This window comes from Sceloporus occidentalis, unplaced genomic scaffold (genome assembly GCF_023333645.1).
Source record: "Sceloporus occidentalis isolate IW3139 unplaced genomic scaffold, rSceOcc1.0.p SCAF_237, whole genome shotgun sequence".
Classification (NCBI taxonomy): Eukaryota; Metazoa; Chordata; class Lepidosauria; order Squamata; family Phrynosomatidae; genus Sceloporus; species Sceloporus occidentalis.
Window position 1 is genome coordinate 443,413 of NW_028317217.1, and position 19,995 is coordinate 463,407.

Here is a 19,995-nt window from a genome sequence, read left to right on the forward strand (position 1 = left end):
ATAGCTGGATGTGAAATGAGTGCATTATCTGCTGAAACCTGCAGAGGTCCACAATGCCCTCAGAGGAAGATTTCTTCATTTTGCTTCTGACTACATAAACACAGCTGGATGCTTCTCTAATACCTCACACCAACACTCTCACCAGGCATGGAATGGCCATGCAGGATGGCTTCCACAACTGTATGGTAGGACCTGGGCCACTGAATGGCCAGTTGTAGTCTGATTCCACTCGGAGCAACACTGGAGCATAGAGGGTTTTGCTGGGTCAGGCTGTCTGGCCTGGTGGTTCCTCATTCTCCCAGTGGCCAAACCAGTAGAACTCTCTATGCTCCAGTGTTGCTCTAGGTGGAATGCGTCTAAAAATGGCCCTTCCCCAGGGAGGCCCTCAGTCAAGAAGGGCAGGAAAGGAGCTCTCTCTTCTCAGGCTGCTCCCCTTCCATGGGATCCAGCCCTTCTCCCAGGATCAGGGGGCACCAGAGAATTGAGCTGATGGAAAGGGAGCACCCAATTCCCATGGCAGCCTTCTGCATGCAGAGAAGTAACAATTCTGATAGTGTCTTTGCCCATGTGGAGAGTGCCCATTTTCCACACTGTTGCCTGTCCATCTTGTCTTGGGAATATCCTGTTCCAGCCACATACAGACCTAAATCCTAGCCTGTATCCTATGCCTAGTGCTAATCAGAGTAGAATCACTGAATCAGATGGATTTATCTATATGTCGACTCACCAGTCACTTATGGTTTCAGTGGGTCTGCTCTCTAGGGTTAACCAACAGGATTCTGGACTCCTCAGATTTTTAAATTCAGGAATGCAAATTTTTCATGCTGTGTCATCATCACTGATGAGAATTTGACTTCTCTTTCACACAGAGGAGGAGGGGAGGACCTGCTTTATGTCCCAGGTGGAGAAGCTCTAGCTCTTGGGCTGGATGAGACATGAATTACCTTACAGATCTAATCCATGCCCTCCCATCATCATGGCCCCCTCCCCATTTAAACACTGGTCAAAATAATTACTTTATTTTTGCAGATGAGACTATTTTTCTAAGCTTAACTGCTGCGTTTCCTATGTCAGTCATAGCAGGAGCATGAAGTATGAACCTCCTCCCTCTGCTTGCTAAAGCCACATAGAAATTGAGGCATATACATTTGTGTGCATTGTTTCTGAATGGATCTATTGTTAAAATCACAATTTCTTCATTTTTCCTTGAATATTTTTTAAAAAGATGCAAACTGCTGAATACGTTGCACTTGATATAAGAAATATCTATAAATGTATAGGTTTATGACTTGAATATTGCACCCTGGATTATGCTCATTTGGGGTAAGTGAAGACGTATATAAATTCATTTTATAAACCCAGTGAAACAAATATCTCACAAAGTTCTAATAAACAACACATACACACACAGTTCCCATAAAAAGGACTCACTTGCGCACTGTGTGTCTGAGGTCTGGAAATCTCCCTTCCACCTTCTGGGAAGACAATGCTGAGAGAGCGAATTTGGGGCTTTATGCCTGCAAAGCATGGGCTCACTCTCTCAGCTGCAACATTTCCATACAATTCTGGACTGAAACATTTAAACAAAGGTCATCTTTCAGCTCCAGGAATAAAAGCCTACCTTCAGTACAAAGACACTGACTTCTTCAGCCCCAGAAAGGCCTCTTCTGCAGTCCTTTATGGCCGGAGCTTCCCTGGGTCAGAGGCCGTCTCCTCAGCCGTAGAGAAGGGTTGCTCTGAGTGCGAAGGAGGAGGAGGTCCACAGGGCTGAGGGAGGGAAGGCAATGGGGAAAGGTCAGTGCCAATGGCCATGGAGGGAAGAAGGTGACAATGCCTAGGAAACTCCTCTGAGTCCCAGCCATTCTAGGAATGAGTGGCAGGAGTGAGTCCAGGGGGCTGAGGGGGTCTCCTTTCCCAAAGGGGGAGGCAAGGACCGGTGGGACCCCCCCAGCTAGGGCCCAAAGGGAGGGTCTCTGTCCCAACTCTCTCTTCCAGTCCCCAAAGCCCAGCCTCCCCACTGGCCCTGAGTCCCCAGAACATTATTCTCCACAGTCCCAAGCAGTACAAAATGGCCACCAGAACACAAAATGGCTGCCTCTGCCTCAGTGCTTGGCAGTTGGCAGTTTGAGGCCTTCTGGGAACCCAAAATGGAGGATGAAAGGGCCTCAAAGTCGGAAGGGCCCCAAACAGGATTTCTGATCCTAGAGAAAGGTTTTCCTGATCGCACCCGATGGCTGTGAGAACACAAAAAGTCCCCAAACAGTCCCTTATCCTTGTTTGTTTGTTTATATGTTTGCTTGTTTGTTTCATTCTTGATAATATGAGATGGTCTGGTCTTCCTTCTTGCCTGAAAATCTCTTAATAAGGAAACTGGGGAGACATTTAAAAACTCCCAAAGGAGCCACTTCTGGCCTTGTTTGGGGGACTAGCCTCCTCTTAGAAGCCAAAGCCCAATGTTTGTGAATTAGAAGAATAAGGCTTGTATTAAAACTCTCCTTCCCATTTCTGATCCCTTTTAAAACCCATGTTCCCCAGAAAGAGCAGAGCTGTGTAATAAGAAAACCCTCTCAGAAAAGAGACACAAAAGACACACAAAGAGACACACTTCCTTCCTTTTGGCCCAAGGAGCCTGGCCTCCTTCTCTCTCTGGAGCCTCAGGAGAGAAAGAGAAGCCTCTGTTCAACTCAGGCCTCAGAGAAGGTTCTGGAACATTATTCCCCGCAGTCACAAGAAGCACAAAATGGCCGCCAGAACACAAGGAGGCTGGGACTGAGACTCCAGCCAATCAGGGCCAGGGATGGAGGGAGGGACTGGGATTCCAGCCAATCAGGGCCAGGGATGGTGGGAGTGACTGGGATTCTAGCCAATCAGGGCCAGGGATGGTGGGAGGGACTGGGATTTCAGCCAATCAGGGCCAGGAATGGTTGGAGGGACTGGGATTCTAGCCAATGAGGGCCAGGGATTACTCATAAAGGTATAAGTCTGAGTGCACTTAAATAGAGATGCCTACACATACATATACATATATATACACAGATGTACAGATGTATATACACAAACACACATGCACACATCCATCTGTTGTTGTCCATTGTTCTAGACCGTTGTTCCAGGTGATGCTGGAGAAGAGGCCCTGCCTCCAGCGGAACCAGAGGCTGCAGGCGATGAGGAGAGGGACTCCTTGCCCAATGCATGGCTCACCTGGAGGGCCAGCACCAGGAAGGTCAGTCCCCCCTCCTTCACAAAGGCCCCATTCCCACTCCCTCATTTGCCCTGGATAGAACTGGGCAGATCCAGGTGCCCCATATCGAATCTCCTACTACCCTTTACCTCAATCAGGGTAATCTACCCCCTGAACTTGACCCAATCATGACCGGGGCTGAGTTCATATTTGTCGGCAACAGGAAAGAGCCGGTTGTTTTCAAAAGGAAAGGGTCAATAGTCCGCTTTCAGAAAAAACGCACTAAGGGGGATTTGCCCTGGATCTCTTGTGCAAGCCCCTGATGGAGTTGTGTTAAAATTGGTGTGAGTGTGAACTTCCAACTTTTAAACCGGTTTGGGAACCAGGGTAAAATGTAGTCTGAATGGCCCCTACATTTAAGGGTGAAGGGAGCAAGAAACAACAAGCAAAGTCTAAACACTTCCTTTTACCATTGCAGCGTTGGAGCGTGTCGCCACCCTTGAACTGTCAATCACTCAACTGCAGCAAGGCCAGGAGCAGCAAAGAATGTGGCTATACAACTCCGTGTGTGGCGCTCCCCACAACAATGATGTGGGTCTTCCTTTTCTTATTTTCAAATTTCTTATTACACTGGGATATTCCCATGATAGTATTTAAATTACCAAATATCGACCAAATATTAACTATTAATTTAACGGGATTTTATTACCCTTTTCTTCAAATGTTTTAAGACAACTCCATTCCATTTCTAAATATCCTTTTGTTTCCCTCTTAGTAAGGCAGATACTATATCCATATTTCTAGCTTCATATTTCTTAATCAACCAATCTTCGATAGAAGGATTAATTGTAGATTTCCAAACTTGAGCAAATAAGATCCTTGCACATGAGACCATAGATAAAACAATTCTATTGTATTTTACTGACTTTATGTTGTGTGTCATGTTTAGTAAAATAAATTTGGTTCAAAGGGAATATTTATATCCAGAACGTTTTGGATGCTTCCATGAATCCTTTGCCAGAATCCTTTAGCTTTAATGCATGTCCACTTCATATGAAAGAAGCTTCCTTCGGGTTCCCCGCATTTCTTGCACTTAGTATTACCAGTTTTGTATATCTGGTGGGTTTTTGGGGGGTTAGATACCACTTGAATAACATTTTGATGTAATTTTCTTTATAGTTTTGGCACAGAGTGAATTCATTTGTTCCTTTCCATGATTTTCCCCATTTCTCTACAGTTATAGTTTTATTTATATCACGTGCCCATCTTACCATGCTGTGTTTAATAATTTCATCTTCTAGATCTCTTTCTTTGAATAGTTTATAATATTTGGATATGTGTTTACCTTTTTTGTCCATCATAATTTTATCTATTTCATTGTTATCCATCGTTAACTAAAGAGCTTTATTATCTGCCTTAAAACGATTGTTTAATTTGTTGTATAAAAACCAATCCTTCATGTTTCCTCTTTCATTAACTTCTTCCATAGATTTCGTATTGTATTTTCCTTCTGGTGTTTTATTTATTAAATCTCCGTATCTTAGCCATGAAGTATCTTTGTCCTTTGTTCTATTGAAATAGGCCTCTTGCAATGACACCCAAAATTGATGTCTCATTTTATACCATACTTTAAGCAATGATCTTCTTATAACATAATGGTTAAAAGTATTATTATCTTTTGGTTTTCTATACCACATATATGCATGGATACCAAGATTCAGGTTAGCTTTTTCTATATTCAGTAAAGTCTTGTTTTCTAATTTGAATCATTCTTCTAACCATTTGAGACAAGCTGCATAATAATAATACAGCTTAAAGTTTGGTAAGTTACATCCCACCTTGAAGCAAAGATCATTTACTAAGGCAACCATAACAGTTTCGACTCCGTATCCCATCCTGAAGGCAGTTTGAAATGGGTCCAGATAATCTGTCTCATCCAAGACCGCTTGGAGATGAAGAGCAACTATCCTCAAAATTATGTTGGTTAGAACTAGAAGACAGGAGACCGGTCTGTAATTGTTCATGTCCAAGGGATCTAGGGAGGGCTTTTCCATAAACGGCCGTAACACTGCTTCTTTTAAGCATGATGGAAAATAGCCCTAAGTAAGAGATGTATCTATGATATATCTCAGGTGATATAAAAAGGGCAAGGGTCGGGAGGGCAAGTTCTCCTCTTCACATTTCCAAGGAGCTTGTCCACATCCTCAGTACTCAGATTCAAATTGATCCAGTATGATCTTACTCATGGACACCTCACTTATAGCCTCCGCAATAATGCTGATGTCCAAGTTGGCTCTTATCTGAGAGATATTATCTGTGAAATAGTCATTTAAAGTATCATAGTGAGCTGTGGAAGGCTCTAAGAATGGGTTCCGGGGGGAAGGTGCCTGAAACAGGTCCCAAATCCCCCCCCCCCCGCTCCGACTTCAGCAGTCCCTTTATGCTTCTCTTCCCTTGGCACTTTCATTCCTTTCAGATGCCCCAAAGACCCCTTCTCAGCATGCGCAGGGATTGTAAGGCCTTTGCTGCTGCTGCTGCTGTTTATTCCATTGTCGGCCTTTGGAAGAAGGGAAGGACTACAGCCTTTTTTCCTTCCTTCCGAAATGGAGCCCAAGCTGCAGAGCTGGACTCAGGAGGGAAAGGCTGGGAAGGCTCTGCTTTGTACATATAGCTCTGTCTCTATGACTATATATGTGTGTTTGCCTCTGTTTTTATGTCTGGGAATGGAGCTGAGGGCTGAGGAGAGAAGAAAGGGTACATTTTGTGCAAATGCAGAATTTCTGTACACCAATGAGTCCAGTGTGTTGAAACAACAAAAACTTTATTTCAAACACATAATCAGAAATTCAGTGTTTAAGTCAGAGCTGCCTTCCCCAAACCAAACATTAAAACCACAAAACCTAAAACATCACACTTGTCCACACCTGCCCCCTCCCTCCAATTCCCACAGTCTATGTCCCACAGATAACAAGGCCCCCTTTGCTATTCCCACAAACTAGCCCTTTCTGTTAACACCTGCCCCCAACTTTCTTCAGCCAACATCGAACAAATTCCAAATGCAATCATTCCCATAACTATTCTAACCAGCTGCAGCCAATCCCACCCCTCTGTTTAACTAACCTATTCCACCACCATGATCCCCAATCAAATTTATAAACGAAAGCAATAATCTATAATAAAGGCAATTAAAACCTCAAAATAACAAAATATAATTGAAAAACATAAACAGGCATATGGACACACAAACCTAACACACGAAATCACAAGGGCTTTTTCTTATCACCACAAGATTTAAAATGTATTCTTTGTTTTGCTTCTTGATAAATATAATGTTAGTTCATTTCTGGAATTTGTGTGGCTTCTCTCCTGTGTGGACTCTCTGATGAGCCAATAGGTATGGCTTTGAAGAAAAACATTTCCCACAACACTGGCATTTGTATGGCTTCTCTCCTGTGTGGACTCTCTGATGTGCCAATAGGTATGACTTGGAAGAAAAACATTTCCCACAACGCTGGCATTTGTATGGCTTCTCTCCTGTGTGGACTCTCTGATGTGCCAATAGGTATGACTTGGAAGAAAAACATTTCCCACAACGCTGGCATTTGTTTGGGTTCTCTCCTGTGTGGACTGTCTGATGTGACAATAGGTGTGACTTGGAAGAAAAACATTTCCCACAACGCTGGCATTTGTATGGCTTCTCTCCTGTGTGGATTCTCTGATGTGCCAATAGGTTTGACTTTGAAGAAAAACATTTCCCACAACGCTGGCATTTGTATGGCTTCTCTCCTGTGTGGACTCTCTGATGTGCCAATAGGTATGACTTGGAAGAAAAACATTTCCCACAATCCTGGCATTTGTATGGCTTCTCTCCTGTGTGGACTCTCTGATGTGCCAATAGGTTTGACTTTGAAGAAGAACATTTCCCACAATGCTGGCATTTGTATGGCTTCTCTCCTGTGTGGACTCTCTGATGTGCCAATAGGTATGACTTTGAAGAAAAACATTTTCCACAATGCTGGCATTTGTATGGCTTCTCTCCTGTGTGGACTCTCTGATGTTTCACTAGGTTTGACTTTAAAGAAATACATTTCCCACAATGCTGGCATTTGTATGGCTTCTCTCCTGTGTGTACTCTTCGATGCATGACAAGGACTGACATGTAGGCAAAACATTTCCCACAATGCTGGCATTTGTATGGCTTCTCTCCTGTGTGGACTCTCTGATGTCTCACTAGGTCTGACTTTGAAGAAAAACATTTCCCACAATGCTGGCATTTATGTGGCTTCTCTCCTGTGTGGACTCTCTCGTGAGTGACAAATTCTTCTGTAAAGGAGGACAATGACAGACAAGACTGAATCTCAGTGTTAAGAGAGGAAAGGGTTACCCCAAGATTTAGCCCCACGTTCATCCCTCCCTATTTGAGATTAAATTAATAATGTTGGTGTGAGTGAACTGAGCATGACCCTGTTCTGGATGCCCCAAATCCATATAATGACTGTATCCTTACTCAGAGCTACCAAAGAAGAAATTGAAGGGGAACTGTCATGAGGAAATCAGTAGAAGCAGATAGTCAGGCATTTGAAAAATATTCCAATATATATATGTAAAAATACTTTGATTGAAAAGTGGCATCATTTCCTGTGAGATTGCCATAGAGTCTTGAGTCAGAGCACATGGCATGATCCAAGCTAACTGCAGAGGATGCTTCATGCTGTGTGGCACCAGGAGATGACTCACAAACAATATAGTATACAGCTCACATGTGGATTGATGTGGGTCGGAGTTGTGTGTACAAGAGATTGTGAAGTTGATGGAAGTCAGAGAGGAGAGCTGGTACATATTTGTTTTCTATTGCAACTCAAGCTAAAGAACCTCCAAGGACATGGAGGAAATCATCTGTGTCTGTGAGTTATTTTTAAGTGTGGAAAGTGCTTAATGCATTGCCAATGCCTATATCTGGAGATTTGCTACTGTACTCTGCTATGTTATTATTGAACTCTGTGTGGGCAGGAAGGAAAGCCAGAATCAATTGGACAATATTAACGGACAGCAAAGAAAGAGGAGGATTAGGGATGCCAAATTTGAAATTTTATTTTTATGCATGTTGCTTGGAATGGATAACAAAATGGGTGGAATTAAAGGATGAGCAATTATTAGATTTAGAGGGATTTAATCTAAGATACGGGTGGCACGCCTACATGTGGTGGAATAAAGTTGAATTAAACAAGGAATTCAAAGAGCATATTGTAAGGAAAGCACTATATAAAGTATGGATAAAATATAAGGAAAAATATTATACAAAGTTACCAGAGTGGGCTTCTCCTCATGAAGCAATATTAAAGAAGGGCAGGATTGAGGGAAGAGATTGGCTAAAATATAAAGATTATGTAAAGATAATAGAGGGGAAAATTACAATGAAATCTAGGGAAGAAATGCTAAAAGAGGGAATTAAAATAGATTGGTATTTATATTACCAATTAACGGAAAAATATAAAGCAGACAGAAAAAATGTTGGTATAACGTTAAAGAAACAGAATTAGATGTAATATGGATGGATAAAGATAAGAAAAAAATAACAAATTTCTATAATCTAATTTTGAGGCTTGAATTGGAACAAGAACAAATTAAGCATTGTATGATTGTATGGGCACAGAACATAGGGAAGAACATACAGTACGAGGCGTGGAAAAGAGCTTGGGGACAGGACTTAAAATTTACATTGTGTATGGATCTAAAAGAAAATTTTTACAAAATGATGCACAGATGGTATATGACACCGAATAGATTAGCGAAAATATATAAAAAAGATAGAGGAAAATGTTGGAAATGTGAACGAATTACGGGAAGTTTTTTCCACATGTGGTGGAGCTGTCCTCTGATTAAAAAATTCTGGAGAGAAGTACACAAGAAAATTGAAATAATTATACAATTGGAATTCCCTCTGGTCCCGGAGCTCTGTCTTTTAAACATAGTAGAAAACAAGGATTTAAGACCAAAATTGAAACCATTATTATATTTAATCACCGCTGCCAGAATAACAATTGCCAAAGTCTGGAGAAATAAGGAAGTGCCGAAAGTGGAGGATTGGTTAGGAAAGTGTTTAGAAATTATAGAAATGGATACCATAACTTTGAAATTAAAAGATGAAACGCGAGAAGAAGATAATTTAATTTGGCTGAGAATAAGAGAATTGTTTCAAAAGGGAAAGGTTAAATAAGGTAATGAGTGAAGGGAAATCATGTTAGATAGGTGATACCATTGCTGTGTAGAATTATTGATATAGAGTCAATTATTGTATAAACTTAGGATTTAAGCAAAATAGAATGAAAGACGATGAGATAAGGAAGTAAGGATGATAGATCTTTGAGAAATAGAGAGTTTATAGCTAATAAATAAGCAGTAAGTGAAATAGAAAGTGAGGGGGTGGGTGGGGGAGGGGAGGGTTAAGAAATATTGGAATAAGAATTTGGAAATGTTTTGGTACTGCCCTTTTTATGTTGTAAATAATTTCAATAAAGATTAAAAAAAAATATTGAACTCTGAGAGTGTCGCCTTCAGACTGTGCTTTACATTGGCTTTGAATGGGACCAGAATTCAGAGCCAAGTAGGACCTAAGAGCCGGTGTGATAATCCTTTTTGGCTGAAGTATTTCCACCAAGCACCCATTTCATTTAATTCAGTTTCAGACAATTCTTTCCCCACCCAGGAAACATCCTAAAGCAATTTACACCTTTTTGAATGCTCGGTTTCTGCCCCCAAGCAACAATTTCAGTATAAATATCATCCCCAACTGGCTGTTCTTCAGCATCAGTCCATTTGCAGACTTACACTCCGTTGGTTTACATTGCTAAACACCTCACTACACTCACCAGCCTCATTTGCTATAGCAGTTACTGACTTCTCTCCCCATTCTGGACCCTCAGCAATTGGAATCAAGATCCATCTAGGTAACGTATTACCATTAGCAAAGCCTTACAGAATTACCACTCCCACCTTTGTTACCTAGTTCTTGCATGTGGTGCGTGAACACTTATATGAGTGTGTGTGTGTGTGTGTGTGTGTGTGTGCGTGTGTGCATGTATTTTGCTTTTCCCCTAAATAAAACACAAAAACCTATCTGAAATGCCTCTGGAGTTGTGTGTGCTTCTGGGCCTGGTATAGTTGGGATGAATCCCGAGGTCACTGTTGCCTCAATCTCTCCTTTGAGCTAAGTATGAAATTCCCCTAAAAGCATAGCACTTGTGGGTGTCCTCCCCAGACTCCAGCATTTCGAGTGACAAAGACCTCTGGAATCAACCACGGAGCTAAGAAAGCTCAGGTTGGAAAAGAGACATTAGAGAAAAAGGAATTTTTGTGTTGCCCTTTCCTCTCTTCTTAGACATTGCTCATAATTGCTAAATGGAACCCTTAATATGTATGAAACCAAGGGCCTGATTTCAAGTTCATTTCTTAAGTTCACTGCTCTACATGGGGCTACCTTTGTACCAAGTTCGGAAGCTTTAGTTAGTTGAAAACGCGGCAGCCAGATTGGTCACCAGAACATCTAGGTCAGACCATATAACACCAGTATCCCTACATTGGCTGCCAATTAGCTTCCGGGCGCAATACCAAGCATTGCTTATTACCTTTAAAGCCCTACATGGCTTGGGCCTGAGCTACTTGAGGGAACGCCTCTCCCTACACCATCCGCTCCACACTCTCAGAACATCTGGGAAGAATCTATTAGATTACCCAAAGGTCAGGCTAAGAACAACTTCTCACAGAGCATACACAGCCATGGCCCCCAAGTTATGGAACAACTTGCCGGAGGAGATCCGTCTTAACACCACCTTGGATGCTTTCAAGAAAGGACTTAAGACGGATCCCTTCCGGCAGACTTACCCAACTGACCTCTTGTAAAGAACTTAAGGAAAAATTCCACTTCTGATCACAACTGTGCATTTTAAATGATGTTTTTATTTGTCCCAAATTCAGTTTTAACCGTTTTGTTGTTTTACTGTGTGTCAATTAGATGCTATTGTTGTTTTGTGGCTATTTTATGAACAGACCTTACTGTCAGGAAGTTCCTTCTAATGTTGAAGTGGAATCTCTTTTACTGCAGTTTGCATCCATTGTTCTGTGTTCTAGTCTCTGGAGCAGCAGAAAACAAGCTTGACATTCCTTCAAATATTTAAACAGGGCTAACCTTCTCTTCTCCAGTCTAAACATCCCTAGTTACCTAAGTCGTTCCTCATAGTTTCAAATCCTGCACCATTTTAGTCGCCCTCCTTTGGACATGCTCCAGTTTCTCCACATCCTTTTTGAATTGTAGTGCCCAGAATTCGACACAATATTCCAGCTGAGGCCTGACCAAAGCAGAATACCATGGCACTATTACTTCCCTTGATCCTGACACTATACTTCTATTGATGCAACCTAAAATCGCATTGGCCTTGTTAGCTGCCACATCACACTGTTGACGCATGTTCAACTTGTGGTTTACTTGGACTCCTAGATCCCTTTCACACGTAGTTTCATTCAGCCAGGTGTCCCCCATCTTATATCTGTGCATTTCATCTTCCTCTTAAGCCTGATCCCCTTCCCTTTCTCCCTCCGTTCTCCAACCTTCCTTCTTGCCCATCTGCACTGCTTCAGTATTTCACCTTCACCATCTCTTTCTTGCCTTTCTGTTTTTCACATTCGCTCTTTCTCTCTATCACAGACACACACCAACAGAGTGTGATGCATAAAAGGGACACTTTGAGGCTCATTTGTTGAGAAAGGCAGGATAATCCATATACAAATTACTCATTGGGAAAGGCAAAGCAAGGGGGCTGGGTCCTGGACTTCTGTTTTGGTGAGGATCAAGCACCAGGGAGCAGTATTAAGACATCTCTAAGACAGGGATGGGCTACTGTTGGGGATTGGGGGCGTCACATTGGCCCCCAGGGGATCTCAGGGGCAACTGCACATTGTATTGCCTGAAAATAGGAATAAAGTTTTGTGCCTCAGTATCCCATTGCATCCCTTTGGGGAAGTGAAGCAGAATCTCAAAAGGCTGGAAGAGGGCCAAAAAAGGAAACATACTCAGAGATGTGCTACCATTTCAATGAGAAATGCATTACTGGTAATCTCCATGCTGTCTTCCTACAAAATCCTAGCATTGGTGAGATATCTGGGGGCAGAACTTAGTTTCAGAATTAAAAAGTCCTTTCCTTCCACCAAAACGTTTATTGAGAAACTCAGGCAGAAGGGTCCATTAATACATCTAAGCTGTCCCTGAAGAGTCTAAACCTTTTCCCTCCGTCATTAACTACCTTCACACTCCTTCCTTTTCCTCCCCTTCAGCCCCTAACCAGCCCGGCTGCCAAGGTACCTATGGCCTTCTTCTTCTACCGTTCACAGGCGCCTCTCCCCCCGGGGGCATGTCTGCCACCCAGAGTTCACAGACCAGGCAGTTAATAGCCTCCACAACTGCTTCCCTTCCCCAAAGCCATTCTAGGCCCCAATATCCTTACCAACTACTTAAAACTACTAGCATTTAAACTACTAACAATCCCCCCTAAACCCCAATACCATTCTGGATGAACCACAGAACCTGCTTCTGACAATTGGCAGTTTATAATACAGTATTTAGAATCCTTATAAAGTGGAGAGCAATAGTGCCTCACTAAACTACAAATTCAAATATTCTACAGGATGTTGCTATCACAATTAAACTACGCTTCAAAGGGATCTAGGACTCCTAGTAGACCACTAGTTGAACTTGGACCAACAGTGTGATGCGGCAGCTAAAAAGGCCAATGTGATTCTAGGCTGCATCAATACAAGGATAGTTTCTAGATCAAGGGAAGTAATAGTGCTGCTCTATTCTGCTTTGGTCAGGCCTTACTTGGAATAATCCTGTGTCCAGTTCTGGCCTCCGAAATTCAAAAAGGATGTTGACAGGTTGGAACATGCCCAGAGGAGGGCAACCAAAATGGTGAAGGATCTGGAAACCATCAAGCCCTATGAGGAGCGGCTTAGAGAGCTGGGTATGTTTACCCTGGAGAAAAGAAAATTAACAGCGGATATGATATCCATGTTTAAATATTGGAAAGGGTCGTATTGAGGATGGAGCAAGCTTGCTTTTTGCTGCTACAGAGAAAAAGAGACACCACAATGGATGCAAACGACAGAGAAAGAGGTTCCACCTGACCATTAGGAGGAACTTTGGGACAGTAAGAGCTCTTCGACAGTGGAATATACTCCCTTAGAGTTTGGTGGAGTTCTCTTCTTTGGAGGTCTTTAAACAGAGGCTGGATGGTGCTTGGAATGTGTATTCCTGCATGGCAGAAGAGGGTTGAACCTGATGGCCCTTGTGGTCTATTCCAACTCTATGATTCTATAATGCTATTGGATTCCGGTTCCTTACCCACAGAAGCCACGTTCTCATAATTCTCCATCATTATATGATTGTACATCAGTCTCTGCTTCTTCGTTAACAGTTTCCATTCGTCCTCGGTGAAATATACTGCCACATCCGCAAAGGTCACCTGCAACAGAAAATAGCCCTCATCCAGAGAGTGACTAAGCAAAAGGGGAGGAAAGCACATGATGCATCCAAATATTATTTGATCACTTTAGAATTCAGTCCAGGAAATAAACTTTAAATGCTGTCAGCAAGAAAAAAGCTACTGCCTTTGAGATCCAGTTTGTCTTGAATCTTTTCAATATAACCAACAATATAATTTAGGCCATGGCTGGGATGTTGATGATGGATTAGGATACTGACTATCCCAACACATACAGTATATTTAGCCACCAAAGATTTATGGTGCATTTAGACATTTCTTGCCACATTTTGGAGGCAAATGTCATTTTTATAAAGCAGTTCTGGGGAGCCCCTGGGCTTAAGGGTCACTGGGCCCACCCCATATTTAGATCCAGAGACATTCTCCCATAGCCCCCAACATTTCATTGATGGGAAAAACAAGACACATGTGGACAAGCAACCCAGAAGGTAGTGAAGATGGCCAAAGTTGTTTATGAGGAAGATCACACAAGCTAGGAAAGACACAGCAGTTTGCTTTTGCTTCAGCCTCCTGGGAAGGGCCATATCCAGTTTCCTTCTTTCCTCTCCTCTCCCCACTTTTGAGCTGATAGGCTGCAAACTCAATTGCACTCAGGAACTAATGTGAGCTGAGAAAGGGGAAAGTGGGAGGAGGATAGACCAACTGGGACATTTTTAAAAGCCCCTGAATAAGTGGGGTGACAGAGGGTTAACCAGGACTGGTTAACTTGGACAGTATATTATTTGCTTCCTTTCATAAATTGACCCAGAAGTGACACAGATGAAGCTAATAGGATAGTGACTCACCAAAGAGCTGTTGTACCTCGGCTTCCTATTTCTGTTGGAGCCCAACTCCCTCCGCTTGGCCTCTGTGTTGGCCATCAGGTGGACAGGGGGTCCTGGTGAACCTGCACTTGGTCACTTCCAGCAAGAGAGGCCCAAAGCCGTGTCCAAGGGGGCCGAGATGAAGTTCCTGAGAAAAGGGACCAGGGTTAGGATTGGCTCGGTAAGAAACCCTGCATCACTCAAAGACACAGAGAACAGCATCCTGCTGGTGACAAACGCAGGTGACATATGCCTCCTTTGGGCCGATGCACAGGTGGGCATCCCCTTCCTCCCTTTGCACCAAACAAAGCCCCCTGGACATAGCATAGATTCACTGCAGCTCCCCTACATAACAGATACTCCATACCTTCTTAGAGTGGTTGAAGATTAGGGGATGGGGAATTGGAGAGGGCCCTGGTTATGTCCCTGTAGCTGGATGTGAAATGAGGGCATCACAAATAAATAAATCATCTGCTGAAACCTCCAGTGCTTTTCCCCATCATCAGCCCTTTTCCCAAGAAGGCTGCATCCGCACTATAGAAATAAGGCACTTTGACACTGGTTTAACCACTCAGTGCTATGGAATCCTGGGATTTTACATTCTCTGCCAGAGAGCTCTAGTGTCACAACAAAGTACAAATCCCAGGATTCCACAAAATGGAGCCAGGAGAGTTAAAGCGGTTTCAAACTGGATTATTTCTTCAGTGCAGATACAGCCTGAGTCGGTTGTAAAAGGGTAGAAGTGCCCAAGTCTTGCTTCATTCTTGGTAATATGAGTTATTCTGGTCTGTCTCCTTCCTTCTTGCCTGAAAATCTATTAATAAGGAAACTGGGGAGACTTTTAAAACCTCCCAAATGAGCTAATTTTGGCCTTTTTGGGGGACTAGCCTCCTCTTAGAAGCCAAAGCCCAATGTTTGGGAGGAATAATAATAAGGCTTGTATTAAAACTATCATCCCCATTTCTGATCCCTTTTGAAACCCATGTTCCCCAGAAGGAGCAGAGCTGTGTAAGAAAACCCTCTAAGAAAAGAGACTCAAATGGCACACAAAGGGACACACTTCCTTCCTTTTGGCCCAAGGAGCCTGGCTTCCTTCTGACTCTGGAGCCTCAGGAGAGAAAGAGAAGCCTCTGTTCAACTGAGGCCTCAGAGAAGGTTCTGGAACATTATTCCCCGCAGTCACAAGCAAAACAAAATGGCCACCAGAACACAAAATGGCTGCTGGAACACAAAATGGCCACCTCCACCTCAGCGCTTGGCAGTTGGAGGCCTCAGCACAGCAGTGAAGCCTACCACTTCCAGGCCTTGTCCCTCTGCTCCCTCTCTTTTCCTCTCCCTTCCTTTCCTCCTTCCTCCTTCTCTCTCTTTGTCCCCCCCACATAGAGCTAAATAGAGAGGCAGAAGCTCCTCCCCTTCTTCATTCTGGCCAATGGGGTCAGAGGAGCTGGAAGGCCCCACCCCGTGCCCCACCCTCACAGGCTCCTCCTGCAGTTAATATGGAACAAGGCAGGAGAGACTGAGGGACCCTGGAGCCCCAGCCACACGGACACTGGCCAAAGGCACACATTCCCAAAGCCTAAGACCCATGAAATGGCAGCCCTATGCAGGGCAGGACCCTCCTCTCTCTGGCCCTGTGGATGATGGGAGATACAGTCCAGGAATACACTGCAAATCCCATTGGCAAGAGAAAAGGGGTCCCACAGGGATCTGCCCTGGGCCCAGTGCTATTCAACATCTTTATCAATGACTTGGATGACAGAAATGGGGGCATATCAAATTTGCAGATGACACCAAATTAAGAGAAGTAGCTAATACCCCAGAGGACAGGATCAAAATTCAAAATGGCCTTAATAGATCAGAAAGCTGGGCCAAAGGTAACAAAATGAAATTCAACACGGAGAAATGTAAGGTACTGCACTTAGGGTGGAAAAATGAAACGCAGAGATATAGGATGGGGGACACCTGGATGAATGAAACTATGTATGAAAAGGATCTAGGAGTCCAAGTAGACCACAAGTTGAAAATGAGTCAACAGTGTGATGAGGCAGCTAACAAGGCCAATGTGATTTTAGGCTGCATCAATAGAATATAGTGTCTAGATCAAGGGAAGTAATAGTGCCACTCTATTCTGCTTTGGTCAGGCCCTAATTGGAATATTGTGTCCAGTTCTGGGCACCACAGTTCAAAAAGTATGTTGAGAAACTGGAGCGTGTCCAAAGGAGCGCAACTAAAACGGTGAAGGGTCCGGAAACCATGTCCTATGAGGAAGGACTTAGGGAGCTGGGGATGTTTAGCCTGGAGAAGAGAAGGTTAAGAGGTGATATGATAGCCCTGTTTAAATATTTATTTATTTATTTATTTATTTATTTAAGGTATTTATACCCCGCCCTTCAGCCCTAATGGCTCTCAGAGTGGCTTACAATTATTATTTTTAATTAGACGGTTCCCTGCCCTCAGGCTTACAATCTGAAATGATGCGACACAAAAGGAGAAGGGAATGGTGGTGGGGAAGGGGATGAGGTCCAGTGGTTCTTCTCTCCCTCTGCAGCCTGGATCAAGGCAGATGGACTGCTGGGAGGGCTCTCTTTCTTCAGGCTAACCCTGATGGAGCTGGGCCTGCCTGTTCACTGCCTCTCAGCTGTGTATAATATTCTCCAGTTCTTCCACCAAGCGCCCCGTGCCTGGGTTGTCCAGATCTTGTATGGCCTTCCTGACTGGCCGCATCTTCTCTTCGCACTGAAGAGGGGAACAAACAGAGAGGAGCCACGTGAAAGTGAAGGGTGGGAGGGAAGGTGGGAGGAATTGTTTAAACTTGCCTATTGCTCTGGACAGCTAAGGAAAGTGGAAAATCAGCTCATCTAAAATGTGATGCTGAAGAAGAGTTCAATGGATACTCTTTTCTGCATGCTTTCAACATGTTAGGAGTGGCAGAAAACATACAATGTCAAATGTTTCTTGGTCCAGTTGCTCTTCCTCCTCTTCTTCCTCCTGTTCCGCGATAGCTATGGGCTCGCTCCCAGTTGCAACGTAGACAGGGCCCTTTGGTGGGTTCCTTATATCTCCAACTTTGGCCTCACTGTCTTTGGCCTGTGAAAGAAGAAAATTGGGCAGATTAGTCCTAAAGTAAAATTAAGGATGTGACAAAGGAGATTATCGCACTGCGTTCTGAGACCGTTCCTATCATCACGTGATGAGAACGTTCCTGGAACAGATATTACTGCATTAGTAAACTAGAACGTGATCAAAACGTGATCAGAACTGCATTTTACCGCACAGCGATTCCTGAAACCGTTCCGAGAACATATTCCACCAAGGCCGCCTCCGTCTCCTGATTGGCTGAAAGAATGACAGGCAGGGAGGCATTGAAGCAGGCAGGCGAGCGACTGCAGTGAGGGAAGGGGTGTGTGTGAGAGAGAGAGGGGGGAAAGGAGGAGGGAGGGAAGGGAGGGAAGAAGGAGGGATCGGGAGGAAGGCAGGGAGAAAGAGAAATGAGGAGAGATGAGCCTTGCAAGTTACATCCCAAACCTCCTTTGCAAGGCTGGGAAGAAGGAGGAGCTCCATGCAGGTCTCTTCAAGCCGAAGAAAAGCAAGTTGCCAGGGAGGGGACTGGGCCAAGGGCAGAGCCCCGGCAGCCATAGCAGCTCTTTAAACCGGTTAGAAAAGAAGAGTCCTCTGCTGTCATCCCAATTCCCCATTTTGGCTGCTTGTCAGCCTTTTGCCTCCTGTGTGTGTGCGCATGTAATGTGTGCCTTCATAGAATCATAGAGTTGGAAGAGACCACAAGGGCCATCCAGTCCAACCCCATTCTGCCATGCAGGAACTCTCAATCAAAGCATCCCCAACAGATGGCCATCCAGCCTCTGCTTAAAGACCTCCAAGGAAGGAGACTCCACTACACTCTGAGGAAAGAGTGTGTTCCACTGTCGACAGCCCTTACTCTCAGGAAGTTCCTCCTAATATTGAAGTGGGATCTCTTTTCCTGGAGCTTGCATCCATTGCTCCGGGTCCTAGTCTCTGGAGCAGCAGAAAACAAGCTTGCTCCCTCATCAATGTGACATCCCTTCAAATATTTAAACAGGGCTATCATATCACCTCTTAATCTTCTCTTCTCCAGGCTAAACATCCCCAGCTCCCTAAGTCGTTCCTTGTAGGGCATGGTTTCCAGACCTTTCACCATTTTAGTCGCCCTCCTTTGGACACGCTCCTTTTTGAATTGTGGTGCCCAGAACTGGACACAATATTCCAGGTGGGGCCTGTGAGCTTCCCTCCCCGCTTTAATTCTTGTCTGGCTCTTTGCTATGGAATTCTGGGAGTTGTTTGCTTGCTTTTGTGTGTTGCTCCAAACAGAGGAGCTTTTGTGGGTTCCTTCCTGGAGGGAAGGAGGAGAAGGTCCTGGGCATCCGTGCCATCCTTGCCTCCTGCAGGCTGCCAGCACAGGAGCCCCGCTGGACATGACACTAGAGGCCCCCGCAGAAGCAGCCAGACCCTCTCCCTCTTGCTCTCTGCTCTGCCCCCCCTGTTTCCCTCTCTCTTTCTCTCTCTTTCCCTTCTTTCCTCTTCTCTCACTTGTCCCAACTTTCCTCCCTTCCCTCCCTCCTTCTTTCCCCCCTCACACACACACCCCTTCCCTCACTGCAGTCGCTCGCCTGCCTGCCTCCCTCCCTGCCTGTCATTCTTTCAGCCAATCAGGAGACGGAGGAATGAGAGAACGGATTTGAGAACACATAAGAATATCGCACACACTTCTGTTGGAACGTTCTCATCCCGTTTCAGCTCTCTGGGAACACATTCATATCTGTACCCTCCTGGAACACATTTGGAACACATTTAAGCGTTCTGAGAACCCGATTGGAACACATACGTGCGGTATACTCAAATGCGTTCCGTTCTCATCACGTGATGAGAACGGTCTCAGAACGCAGTGCGATAATCTCCAAAATCAGGGATCTGGCCATTGAAAGAAAGGAGGGGAAGAAGGTGTGACATTGCCTTGTTGTGGTGCTGCTGTTGGTGGTGCTGGCATGTCTCCGGGTCATTTTTGACTAATGGAGGCCTAAAGGCAGACCTGTCTTAGGTTCTTCTGGGCAAATTTATTTAGAGGGGGTTTGCCATTGCAATCTTATGAGGCCGACAGTGTTTGACCTGCCTAAGGTCACCCAGTGGGTTTTTTTATGTTTGATCAGGGAATTGAACCCTGATTGCTAGGGTCCTAATTTAATATTTAAACAGGCATGCTATACTTGCTATACCTTCTCTGTCTTGTCCTTGGTTTTTCCCCTCTTCTTCTCATCCTTCTTTTCTGGACTGATTGCAAGAATTTCTTTATCTTCTTTGTGCTCTTTCTTCTGCTCTGTTTTTTCAAGGCTCCTATCCTGTCCATCCTTCTAGGATGGAAGAAAGGATGGAGTAAAGGAGACAAAGGGACTTTTTGGGAGACCTAGTTTAAAACTAAAATAGC

At 44.1% G+C, this 19,995-nt stretch overlaps 1 protein-coding gene across 1 annotated transcript; it reads right to left on the reverse strand.

The window, feature by feature from the left end:
* Positions 1-5,165: 5,165 nt before the first annotated feature.
* Positions 5,166-15,913, reverse strand: LOC149276480 (putative zinc finger protein 75C). The gene is made up of 5 exons (XM_089503595.1): positions 15,831-15,913; positions 14,520-14,685; positions 13,575-13,695; positions 7,413-7,504; positions 5,166-5,171 (listed from the first exon to the last, which is right to left on the reverse strand). The coding sequence occupies exons 2-5, from the start codon at positions 14,592-14,594 to the stop codon at positions 5,166-5,168; spliced, it is 294 nt and encodes a 97-aa protein (XP_089359721.1). The 5' UTR covers positions 14,595-14,685; positions 15,831-15,913.
* Positions 15,914-19,995: the final 4,082 nt, after the last annotated feature.

Excerpts from the sequence above, each read along its gene's own strand:
- LOC149276480 (XM_089503595.1), bottom strand. The coding sequence starts at position 14,594 with ATGGCCAACACAGAGGCCAAGCGGAGGGAGTTGGGCTCCAACAGAAAT. Across the intron at positions 13,696-14,519 it reads CGAGGTACAACAGCTCTTTG|GTGACCTTTGCGGATGTGGC; the intron begins GTGAGTCACTAT and ends TTTCTGTTGCAG. Across the intron at positions 7,505-13,574 it reads TGAGAACGTGGCTTCTGTGG|AAGAATTTGTCACTCACGAG; the intron begins GTAAGGAACCGG and ends CCTCCTTTACAG.